Source organism: Vombatus ursinus, unplaced genomic scaffold (assembly GCF_900497805.2).
Source record: "Vombatus ursinus unplaced genomic scaffold, bare-nosed wombat genome assembly UNPS02009173.1, whole genome shotgun sequence".
Taxonomy (NCBI): domain Eukaryota; kingdom Metazoa; phylum Chordata; class Mammalia; order Diprotodontia; family Vombatidae; genus Vombatus; species Vombatus ursinus.
The window spans coordinates 11098393-11111257 of NW_020948951.1; the positions used below are offsets into that span (position 1 = coordinate 11098393).

The 12865-nt window shown below is 45.6% G+C and overlaps 1 protein-coding gene across 1 annotated transcript; it reads right to left on the reverse strand.

Annotated features, from left to right (window-relative positions):
• Positions 1 to 1057: 1057 nt before the first annotated feature.
• Positions 1058 to 10362, reverse strand: EPHX3 (epoxide hydrolase 3). The gene is made up of 7 exons (XM_027850813.1): positions 10055 to 10362; positions 9517 to 9596; positions 9128 to 9285; positions 4625 to 4753; positions 4360 to 4463; positions 4048 to 4184; positions 1058 to 3843 (listed from the first exon to the last, which is right to left on the reverse strand). Exons 1-7 carry the CDS (start codon positions 10295 to 10297, stop codon positions 3618 to 3620), a joined length of 1077 nt encoding a protein of 358 aa, XP_027706614.1. The 5' UTR covers positions 10298 to 10362; the 3' UTR covers positions 1058 to 3617.
• Positions 10363 to 12865: the final 2503 nt, after the last annotated feature.

Below are 12865 nucleotides of genomic sequence, written 5' to 3' on the forward strand. Positions count from 1 at the left end.
TATTCATAAGGTTTTTTTTTAACAGTCCCTCCTACAGCTTTTTTTTTCTCACTAAGAGAATTCTGTCATCAGAATTTCCTTTCTCTTTTAAGCTAAATTCCTTTGTAGTGGGGCAGCTAGGTGGTGCAGTGGCTACAGCACCGGCCCTGAAGTCAGGAGGACCCGAGTTTAAATGTGACCTCAGACCAAACACTTGACATTTACTAGCTGTGTGACCCTGGGCAAGTTACTTAACCCCAATTGCCTAAAAAAAAAATTCCTTTGTAGAATTTCAGAACGTTGGATTCTACGTTTCCTTTTTCTGAAAACTCACCCTTCTCAAATTTAAGGTATATATAAAACTAGTCATTGGCTTCCCTTCCTTCCTTATCATAAATTCCAAGATGGTTACTTGCTCTTTCAAGGTTCATTTCCATTTTTAAAAACCTATTTCTCTTTGCTGGCCAGAATTAGCTCTGGAAAAGTAGTTCCTGCTTCCTCCACCTTTTGAAGAATGAAATTATCACTATTAAAGCAAGTCAAGAATGTGTAACATTCTGCTTTTGGCAGAGAGCTTCAGCAGATGTCCAGACTTGAAGTCTCAAATTACTATATCAGGCTTTACTGCTAGACTTGTGTTTCCAAAACTTTTCCCTTCTGTCTAGGTGGTTTATGGTATACTCCCATAATATCAATTTTTCTTTCACTGATTATCACCCAAATTCATTCCAGTAGGATTTACCAACTTGGGTTCCTAGATTCCTTTACAAAAAATATATTCATAATATTTAATGCTACTATACTGTTCTGTTGCTCTTCTCTTTTTTGGATATTAGTATACCCTTCTAGAGTCGCATTCTAGTCATGACTTTCATTTTCCAAATTTCAGTGAGATCTAAGAAATTAAATTTACCTCCTTGTATTAGGATCTCTAGTTTACCATATAATTTATCCATACTTTGTACATTAATATATTGTCATCAAGGGTCATGGGTCTCATTGCTGGCTTCACATATGTTCGAAGGAAGTTTTCTCCCTCTTATTCATTTTCAGTTTAAAATACCTCAGGCCAAAAACATTTCCAAATAACGTTAGGTTTAATCCCATCTCTTGTGAGTAGACTATCCTTCCTATAGTTTAAGCCATGATCAAAGAAGTAAAATTCCAGTCTCAGATTCTATTTTCTTAGTTGTGTGTATCCTCAGACCAGACTCTCTTCAGAAGCCCCTACTTTCAACTGGCAATTAAAAACTTTAAAATGCATACTTGATTCCTGCTTTTTCTTCTTGACAGCATCCTTGAACTTACATAGGTGACTTTGCTTTTCACGAGTGGACACTCAGCTGCCCAGAAAATGAACACCAGGGCCTCTTTCTTATTTTCCGTGGTCTCACAGATAATATCATAAAATTTATAATGATAGGCCGTGTCTGGAAGAATCTTGATAAAAGTGAATTAGTGCAGTTTGTCTCACATTAATTACCTACAAGGGTCTCTTGACCCTTCTCCAGTGCAATGTTCTTTGTGTCTTTACTCAGGCAGAACACAGCCTTCTTGCACTTTCTTTTTTACTTCTTTTGGCATCGAAGACTTATGTGCCATCGTGTCACCCAACACCTTCAATACCCTGAGACAGTAACAGTGGAATCCATGGTTCTGGAAACAATTAAGGGATGGTGTAACTCACTTCCAGCTTGCAAGAGATATGGGGGGAAAAAAGAGACATGGGGGCACCTCTGCTGCTCCAATACAGATCCGTGGCAACCGTGATGAAGGCATAACCTGTGCCCTAAACTCTTCATTTTCTTGTATGTGACTACGTAATCTTTAGGAATACCTTTTAGGTTCATTATTAAAATATCATTTATTTCCACATGAACTGTCATGAATGGGTACTGGCCATCAGGGCTGCCACTTAAGAATATCAGGCACAATCACTACAAAATCTCTCTTCAGATGGTATCAGTCACTTGGGGCACAAGAAACTGCTTCCTCCCGAGAGATGGTCCAGTTGTCCCCTCTATGGGAAGAGGTACCAATCACCGCTGTGACCCTTCTTCTCTTGTATCATATTCTTCCACCTTGAAACTTTTTGATGATCATCAGTATTCCTTTGTGTTTCTTCTTGGAAGTATTTCTTCCATTCTTTCAAGAAAGATTTCACTCTTCCTGAAACCTTTGGAGTGGAGATGCTTTCCTCCAGCCTTTTCATCTTCTTTAGGACACAGAATATGTATTTTGTGGAAACACATGGCTACTTGGTACTAGCATAGCCCCAAACTCTGTGCAATGGAAAAATCTTGTCTTTATACTGGCTTGAAGCACGGTCTTCAAGTCCTTTGTCACTTTCGTTGGCAGTCTTCAAAGCTTTAATGACAAATATTTGTCATGCCTGTTTCTTGTACTATGAATGCCTAAGCAAGGCTAAATTTATTGTGGTTGGCCCATAATATGATTTTCATGATGAGAATCTCACTCAGTGGCCCTTCACTGGAAAATAGTACTCTTCTGTCAAGACCTAATAGAAACAAGAGCTGTTCCAGACTCTTCTGGGTGAAGTTCTCAAGCAGGAATTTCAGATAACTTAGATACTCTCCACTTGATTTTTCTTCCCACTGAAGCTCAAATACCTTCTTGTGGTCCCTTCATTACCTTCTAGCCCTGTTCTGTTACGTAACCATTATCCCTTTCAGGGATCTCTGATATTCCCTGTAACTTCCTCCTTCCAACTGGCCCTTGTCATTCCCTAGCCAGAAGAGGGGTGATTTGGGGAAACTCAAATGAGCTCCATTTTGCACTTTTAAACTATAGGGTAAATTACATAATCAAGGTGACCAAGGGCTCCAAGTGCTCTCAATTCACTTCCATCTCTGACATTAATCCATCCTTTTCTCTACCTCACTCCATAGTTCTCCCTTTCACATGTGGTTTTCTCCTATATCATTCCAGCTACTTCTGTAGGAGGGGGAGTTCTTAAAGGTCCTTCTTTCAATACTCCTGGCCTCTGGTCTGCTTTTCTTGCTATGCTGAAAAGTAAAAGTCCTAAGAAACAGGGACAAGGAAAGGTACAGGGCAGGCCCAGGAAGAATGAACCTAAGCACCCAGGACAATGGGCAATCCAAAGAAGCTCCAGAGAGAAACAGGTTTCTCACTGTCTCAAAGAACAAAGCAAAGGCATTGGGGAGCGCCCTGCCCCTGATCCCAAACTGTCCTTGAGCTGAGGCCCCAGACGGAAGGAAAGAGGCCTACAGTAGGACAGGGAATGGGAGATTTATTTCTGGGCACATTTCTGTCCACAGTTACAGTGGACCCTTTCTTTCCACAGGAGATCCTTTCTCTGTAGCAGTGAGAAAAGAGCTTCCAGAATTTAACAGGGGCTCAACTGGGGCCAGCCAGCCAGGAATTGAGGGGATACAGGAAGGACAATATAAGTACTAAGGGTGGGGATGATTACGTTGGGCATCTATGGGGAAACGTGGAAAGAAGCATAAACCATAGGAGTTAGAGAGGGAGGATGCTTCCACATTCCAGTCAAAAGCTGGCTTGCTTCAAGTACTGCTCCATTTCTTCCTGTGTCCTGAGTGAGCTTTGGTGGGAGCAGAAAACCAGAATGTTCATGTCTGGAGGAAGAGTCATGACTATGCCTTGAACCTCTTTAAAAAGGCCCACATGTAGTGATGCATCTGCTCTGGCTGTGCCTGGGGGATCCAGTGGCCAGCATCAGGAAGGACATAGGACAGCAGGCGGCCTGGCACAAAGTATCTGTTAATACTGTCCACAAGTCCAGCCTCCAGGTATGGGTCTTTCTCCCCCCATAACAACAATGTTGGTGTTGTCAGCTCCTGACGCTCTAGTGGAAAGTGACTGTAAGGTAAAGAGATGTATGACATTCATTAGGGCCAATAACTTCCTCAATCCCTTCTTGTTCCTAAATATGCCTCGACTCTCTAAATATGCCTTACTCTTTCAAATTTTCCCCTCACTGCATTCTCCTTAAAATCACTCTATCATCCTTCCCACAATCAATCTCCTCTTTTTCTAGTTGCCCCCACTCCTCAAAGGCATCACCTGAAAAGATTTCGGTAGTAGTTGAGGGGGCCAATAAGGCCGTGGTTCTGGGTGAAGCTGTACAGGAAGGCCTCTAGCTCATCATCTGTAAGGCCACGGATTCCGGTCATAGGATGGGTCATGGCATCCTTGAGGATCTGTACACATGCATCCCTCTTCATTTCAAACGCCCTCCAGACACCTCTGAGAATCAGTCTTCCCATCTCAGTACCCCCTTTCCCTCCCCACTTCCACAACATCATTACTCTCCCTCCTCCACAACTCCCTGCTAGCTTTTGCCCCTTTTCACTAAGTGGGAAGAAGGGATGGGACCTGAAAGTCAGAGATAGAAAGCAGCTTCTCAGGTAACCAGGGTAGCTGAAACAGGAACACATAACCGGAGCGCAAGAGCTGGCTGGGATGGTGCAGAGCATACTCTGGGAAGGGGAAGGAGAAGGAGAAAAAGTAAGGGAACCACCCATACCAAACCCCTTGGGGAGGGGGGAACACCTCAGGCTCAGAACTCAGCATCCACTCCCTACCAGTAAGCCTGGTCAATCCACCCTCCCTCTGAATGTCCTCCTATCTTAGCACCTACCTTGGTAAACAAACATAGGGGCAGCGCTCACCACCACCAGGCGCTCTACCAAACTCGGGTAGTAGATGGCAAAATTCCAGGCCAAGATTCCACCCCAGTCATGGGCCACCAGGACACATTTGGAGTAACCTGTGAATGAATGGTGTAGGGAATTGGGGTGTGGGTAGGGTAGGGTAGGATAGGGGTAAAATTAGGAGATTGAGGTGGAAGACATAATAGAAAGGACATGAGTTGGGAAGGGCAAAGAAAACCAGTGATTTAGCCCTCCCTAACCATTAGTAGAAACTCTTACTATAAGAACTCTGACAAATAATAGAGCCTCAGCCATAAAGAGGATGAAGTAAGTCAACAACTCTATGACCCTCCACTACTACCAAGCCAAGGTGGGAGGAGCTACCATGTTGGAAGAGAATAAACAAAGCCTTGGGCCTTCATATGAATCAAGTATCTAGACAGCCTAGAAGAAAACTTCTAATTGCACCATTCGTTTTCTGCTATCTTAGGAAGCAGCAAAGAAATTGATTTGAAATGAGTTCAGTAAGGCCCCTGGGGTTCTGATTGTCAATTCCTTACTATTCCAGGTAACCATTCCAATCTCTCTTCTTCCCTGGGGTCTAAAAGTATACATAATAGTATCATGCTTGCAGGCAATAGTCCCAATCAAATGGTACTTCTTTCTCCTTGTTACTTTAACCTCTGTGGTTCTAAGTGATTTTCCTAAAGTGCCAACGTGACCATGTCATCCCCATACTCTTGCGGGCAGCTAGTTGGTGCAGTGGATACAGCACTGGACCTGGAGTCAGGAAGACCTGAATTCAAATCCAGCCTCAAGACACTAGTTGTGGGACCCTGGGCAAGTCACTTAATCCTGTTTGCCTGAGTTTTCTCATTGGTAAAATGAGGTGGAGAAGGAAATGGCCAATCACTCCAGTAACTTTGCCAAGAAAACCCCAAATAGGGTCATGAAGAGTCAGACATGACTGACCAACAACAAAAACAACAACCCACATACACCATAAACTCCAATGGCTCCCTATTACTTCTAGGATCAAATACAAAATCTTCTGTTTGGCGTTCAAAGACTTTCATAACCTAGCTGCTGCCCCCCCCCCCCCATTTTCCAGTCTTCTTACACTTTATAACCTCTACGTATTCTTTGACACAGTGACACTTGCCTCCTTGCTCTTCCTTCAACAAGACATCACATGCCCTAATTCCAGGCATTTTCACTGTTGTCCCCCATGCCTAGAATGCTCTCTCTCCTCATCTCCACCTCTTGGCTTTCCTTAAATCTCAACTAAAATGCCACTTTCCACAACAAGCCTTTCCCAACCCCTTTTTGGGGCTGTTGATAGTGCCTTCTATCTCTTGATTATTGCTTACTTAACCTGTACAGAGCTTGTTTGTACATACTGTTTGTTTGTTGTCCTTACTGTTAGATTGTGAGCTTGAGGGCAGGGACTATTTTTTGCTTTTCTTTGCATCCACAAAGGTGAAATTACATTCTCTGTCACCATTCCCTGCTCTCTCATCTCTCCTCTGGCTCTGCCCTATTTCATTAGCACTGTGCCTTCTGGCAGTTCCTCTCTATCATTAATAAGCTATTTATCTAGGACCTCTCCTTCTCATACTCCTTATCTTCTTGCCCTTATAGAAACTTGGCTTTACTGTCTTCCTGGGCATCCCCTTTAGTCCTGGGATTACCTTCTTTCATGGTCCCTGACACTAGGTCAGGAAGAAGGCTAGGCATACTCCGGATCCCTCTCAGACCTGTGCTTTGCTACCATCACTTAGCAACTTCTCTTCCTTTTAGGCCCAGTCCTTCCATCTCTGTCCCTCTATCTGAACTTTGATAGCAGTCATCTTCAAGTAGCAGATCAATCTCCCTATTTTCTCAAGGAATTCAGTGGCTCAGTTTCCCTCTGCCACCTACCCTCCTTGTCAGGGAATGTCAATATACATGTCCTCAAACACCATGGCCTCCCAATTAATCAATCCCCTATTCCCATGATTTGGTCCAGAACTCTTGAATTTCCTCTCTATAACCATGACTTTCTATTTTTCCAACTTTACCCTTTATCTTACTCCTTCTAGAATTTAAACCTATTCTTCATTCCCATTGGGACCTCCAGTCTCTCTAACCCTCTGTTCTCTCAGTGTGTCACCACTATTTAAGTCTCACCTTTTTTTTTTTTTAAATTTAAACCCTATAGTTAATAAGTTCAACTACATACTACACTTCACTTTTTGCTAAGGTTAACCCCTCTTTTTGTGCACTTGAACCCATCCTCTCCTGTCTCCCTTGGGAGCTCACTCTTTCATTCATGCACCCTTTTCCAATTGTCTATCTACTACCTTCTCTGATGCTTATTTCTCCTTAAGGATTTACCATCCCATACCTCTGTCTTTTTTATAATCAGGCTTCTAGAAAAAGCCACCCACACCTGTTGCCATCACTTCCCCTTTTCTTATTCACTTCCCACTCCCATACAAGGGGCTACTGCCTTCACCAATTGAAACTGCTCTGAGGTTACCAATGATTTCATAAATGATAAAATACAATAGGCCCTTTCCTAGTTCTTATCCTTCTTGTTCTCTCAGCAGTGCCTGAAACTGTTGACTAACAGCAGGTGGTCCTGGACACACCCTAGGTTTTTGTGATACTGCTTTCTCTGGAATCTCTTCCACCTCTCTATTGGCTCTCTCAGTCTCCTTAGGTTGACTGTAATCAAACTTCTAACTAACTATGGATGTCTTAGGTCCTCTTCTCTTCTATCACTTAATAATCTCCTCAGCTCTCACGATCCTTTCTAAGCAGCCTCCCAAATTTACATCTCCAGTTCTTTCCTGAGGTCTAGTCCCATGTTATTAACCAATTACCTGCTCAGGACATCTCCACCTGGATAACTCACAGACATCTTAAATTCAACATGAAACTCCTCATCTTTCTCCCAAAACCTACTCCTCCCTACTAACTTCCCTATTTCTGTTGGGAGCATTGGGATCCTTCCAGTCACTTCAGTCATACTCAACTCTCTTCCTCTCCTCCCTCCCCTCATCCAATTACTTGCCAAATCTTTTGATTTAATATTCACAATGTAAGTCATGTCTACTCCCTTTTGTCCATGCACACAGCCACCACTCTAGTTTAGGTCCTCATCCTCTTTTGCCTGGAATTGTTACAACAGACTTCTAAATTAATTTATGAATTCAAATCTGGTTCCTCTTCAATTCATCTTCTGCATATCTGTCAAAACCTTTGTAAAGCACAAGTCTACTCAAGATTTTAAGCTTGAGCTTAAAAGGCTCCCTCTTAGTTCTAGCATAAAAACTTTTAGCTTGGTTTTAAAATCCTTTATAATAAGAAAAGGCATATTAATATTATTCTCCTTCACAACACACTTTAAATTATAGCTAAACCGGCCTGCTTCACATTCCCTATAATTCAGCATCACATTAACCACCTCCAAGCTTTTTCAATATTCCCTAGGCCAAAGAGGCACTCCCTACCTTCTATCTCTGAATCTCCAGCTTCAGTTAAGGCTCAGCTCATGTGCCATCTTGGTAGTCAACTCTCCACTCTCATATTATCATATATGTACATGTCTATATGTAAATATATATACAAAACCATACACTGTCATACATGCATGTGTCTATATGCAAATATATGTACAAAACCACATGTTTATAAATTGTCTCACCAAAGTAGAATGAAAGCTCCTTTAAGGCAGTGGCTGTTTTTCATTTTATCTTTGTATCCCAAGAACCTAGAATGGTATCTGGCACTATAGAATAAGCACTACATAAATTCGAGTTATGATGATGATGATGATGATGATGATGATGTAGTGGATTGCTTAGGAAATGTTTGCAGGGTTGCAAATTGAATTTAGAGTCAGAAGACTCAAGTTTGAATCTAGCTCTGATGACTAGTAGCTATGTGGCTAAAGTCTTTTAGCACCTTCATCTGTTTTCCTCATTTGTAAAATGAAGGGAATGGACTAGAACTTCGGGGTGGAGAAACTTCAGCCTTTAGGTCACATGTGGTCCTCTAGGTCCTCAGGTCCAAAAGTTTGGATTCAGTCAAAGGGCCACACTTGAGGACCTAGAGGGCCCCATACGGCCTGGAGGCTGAAGGTTCCGAACCCTGGTGATGATTGCTAAGGTTTGTTACAACTTTAAATCTGATCATTTATGAGGAAGTTTAGGAAAATGCTGAAGATTCTGGAATGATAAGAGTATTGAAAAGGTACCAGATTTTAGGGGAGCTCCAGGCTCATACCTCTTAGGTTCTAGTGGTCCTTCTGAAATTTCATCAAAAGGGTAAAAATGAAGAACTTGATTTAGGACTGAGAATATGGGCCTGGGCTAGGGACATGTCATACCCAGTATGTCATAAGGAGGGTGGCAGTGGGGGAATGGGGAGGGGGGTAAAAAGGCCAATCCATTCCTGTGTTCCTTCAGGCACCCACCCCCATGCTTTGCCTAGATTTAAGGTACCTAGAGCCTCAATAGCATCTTTGATGTCTGTTGTCAGGGCATCAATGGTGTAGCTGTTAAGGTTGGTTGGTGAATCTGAGCTCCCGTAGCCCCTCAAGTCCAGTGCTACCACATGGAAATCATGGCAGAACTCCATAAGCTGGTATCGCCAGGAAAACCTGTGGGGCCAGTAAGGAGATGGAGGTGATGGTTGAGTCACCTCCCTCCCTCTCTATCTCTCCCCCCCAACCCTTCCAGTGGGACTGGCTCAACTAGAGCAAGAGAGGTGGTTTCCATGGAGGGCTCCACCTGTCCTAGGAGCTATATCAGACACAGAAAAGTCATGAGGAAGGGGGGTGGGGAGAGGGTGGCTGCTGCTCTAGGCCCTCTTGCCCTACCCTGCCACTTACCAGATCTGAGGGAAGCCATGGAGAAGCAGCATCAGTGGACCTTGACCCCTCGAGACATAATGTAGACGCAAGCCAGAGGTCTGGGAGGAAAGAGGCTGGAGTCAGGGTCCCTCCCTCCTGGACTTTGCCCAGCTTCTTCCACAACTCCAGAGGAGGACCCAGGAAGCCCAGGGCATCAGTTAGATGTCACAGTCTCTAAGATGACACGGTTGCCCCAGATAATTTCTGAGGTACCACTGGGCACTAAATGTTGGATTCACAGGGTGTAGAAGGGGGTTTGCCTTGGACCCATATCTCAAGGGGAATTCCAGATTTCCTGGGGGGTGGGGGAGGGGAGAGGCTGCCAGGGGGTTCCCTCTCGATCTCTAGAAGCCATTCCTCCCCTCCAGCCCTTGCAACCCCTGCTCCCGGCCTTTGGGGCTTCCCTGCTTTGCTGAGCCCTTCTTCCTTCAGCTGGTCGGAAAGGGCCGAGAGGGCCAGGGAGGCACGGGCCAGGCCGGGCCCCCGCTCCCTCCCCACCTCCCGGAGCCAAAATCACCTTGAGGTGAAGGAAATGGTGCTGTCCGAAGCAGGGGTCTTGAAGGCACGACGGGGCTTTGCGGCGGGGCTGACCGCAGCAGCCTCGCCTCGGGTGCCGCAGCACGTGGCCCAGGGCCTTCAGTAAATACACGAGAGCAGCCAAGCACGCGCCCCCGTACACCAGTAGCCACATGAAGAACCGAATCAGCCTCAGCGCAGCCCGCGAGGGCGCCAGCAGCGCCGACACCAGGAAATCGGACATGGTGGGGCCGGGAGCCTCTTCCGCCAAAGGGAACTGTGGTTCGCTGGGCTCGCGGGCCCGAGCCGCGCTGGGCACCGGGGGCCCGGATGCGCTGCTCAGCTGTTCGGGCGTCTGCTCAAGGCAGGACTCAGGAGGCTCCAGCGCGCACGCTGAGCTGTCCTCAGCCTCTGGAGCTGCGGAAGGAGCGAGGGAGTAAGAGCTCCAGCCCGGGGGCGGGGCCTCCAACCGGACCCCACCAAACCCCACCTCTTCCCCAGGTTTTTCTGGCGGGCGGGGCAATCAGCTTGCGCTCCCTCCTGGGTTCCCAGCCCCGCCCTTCTCTTGGCCTTTCTTAGCTCTGATTGGGTAGTGGAAGGCCTGAAAGGTCACATCGAAGCAATGAAAATGGCTGGGATCTGGCTCACGGGCCTTGGCTCCAGCAGCCAATCAAACCCCCTCCGTAATTCTGGAAGGAGAAATCTCGGGAGATGTGGAGTCCCCCGGGAAGCCCCAAGGTGGCCAAGCGAGGGGTGCACCGCCACGGTCCCAAATGTGCGGGAGCCATGTCTCCCTTCGCACCTCCCCAGGAGGGACGGCTTTCTGGGAGGGAGCAGGGCGACACAGCGGGTAATGATGACAAAACAATCGATACAAATTTGATTTAAAAACAAAGGGAGGTGACCGCCCACTCTGGGTTCCCTGTCACAGGAATCCAGGGCCCAGGTGACGTCCGCCTCCCTCCTGGCTTCTGCTCTTCCACAGCCTCTCCGAACCCCTCAAACACGGTTCTCTTCATCCCCCCAAAAAAGTCGCCTCAAGGGTTACTTGATATTCAGTACAAATGTTTATTTTGCAATGAGAACTGCACAAAAAACCTTTAGTATATAAGTGAAAATTCTATTAATTCCCTTCTACAAATGTCTAAAGTGTTTAATACAAGCCTCAAATTCACTGACATAATTATTGGCCAAGCGATCCATCCGTGCATCAAGTACAGTGGGAGATTGTACACGTCTCTCTCTCTCATACTCCTGTACATGACTCAGAAGCGGGAAGAACCAGAAGTACATCTTGGGGACTAGATTCCTAGAGAAAGGAGGGTGGAAGGGAATTCGTGGTATGGGCAGGGTAGGGTGAAGGGAAAAAATTAAGTAGTGGCTCCACCCTAATTGCAACCCAATTATAAGCACATAAACGAGTCAAACAGAGAAAAAACTTTCTGGATAGCAATACCTTTGGCAGAACACACAATCATTACTCCAGCACTGTCTGGCCTAGGAAATGCTCCAACAAAACAGAAGAAAAAATGAGAGGGAAATAAGAGATAAAGAAAAAAAAATAAATCAAAGAGCAAAGAAACAGGTCAGATGAATGTGGGAACCAATAGGGCCTTAAATGCCTTCAAAATCACAACCCCTGGAGAGAGATGTGCACCCTGGGCTCAGGGATGATCATGGCCTGCTAACTAGCTAGAAGCAATTACCCCCAGGCTTCAGCCTGCAGAATTTGGCAAATCCTGAATTTGAGGGAAAAAGAGTTTAAAAGCAGGGTCATTTTTATTTTGGTTGTTAAAAAATAAAACAGGGAAGACTAAATATCACTACTAATACATTTGTTTCTTTGCATACATATAAATTATAATATTTGCATTTTACATCCTTGGGCCACTCTCAGTGGGAGTCCCAGCGGGGTGTGCACTTGTGTAAGTGTGTAAGTCCCTAAATGGGTGGGGTAGGGATGCGGTGACTTTTATATACAATCCCAAGAAGAGAGAGGGAGAAGACCCGGTGTGCAGAGTGTACAGTGTGCGTGCGTGCATGCGTGTGTGTGTGTGTGTGTGTGTGTGTGTGTTGTATCTCAGTCTTTCAGGTGATGTACACTTAAGAGTACCTGGTAAACCCTGAGCTTAAAATTAAAGGAAGGGGGTAAGGGTTGAGGAAAAGGGAAGGAGAAATGTCCAAAGTGCTTTCACAAAAGGGGATAGGAGGGAGAGAAAGAGAAGAAATACTGTCTGAAGGTCAGGCCTCCATGGAGCTTCATGGGGGTTGGGGGGAGAAAGAACCCACTCCCTACAGCTTTGCCTAGGGATAGCAGGGCCTTTGCTTCTACTTTCTTTGAGGTCCAGAGCCAAGCTGACCTGCAGCCAATCCTCTGGTTAACACCTTGTGTCTTGAGCACCCTAGAACAGTCTGGGGAGTAGTGCTGCCTCATGCAGCGGGGGAAGAAAGCTGCTCCCCACACTACCCCAGAAATGCGTCAGCTTCAAAAGGAAACTTTTCTGCCAGTATCCCACTTGTTCCTGCTGCTTCAGCTGGATCTGAGAGCCATGGCCACCCAACTGAATTCTTCTCTATGTTTAGGTGGGCTCTGGGTACTTTGATCCCTTTTGCCCCATCCCAGATCACTTCTGCCTGGGCTTCTGATACAGTGTTGACTACCTAGGAGGCAGTGGCTTGGGAGGCCATCCCAGCATTCATGGAAGGCAGGACTGGAGGAAGGTTGGAGGCATCAGTTGAAGGAGCAAAGGACCTGGCTGACTGAAGTGTTTCTCTCACCTGCATGGCCATTACCCTAGTGTTCCAGGCCCAG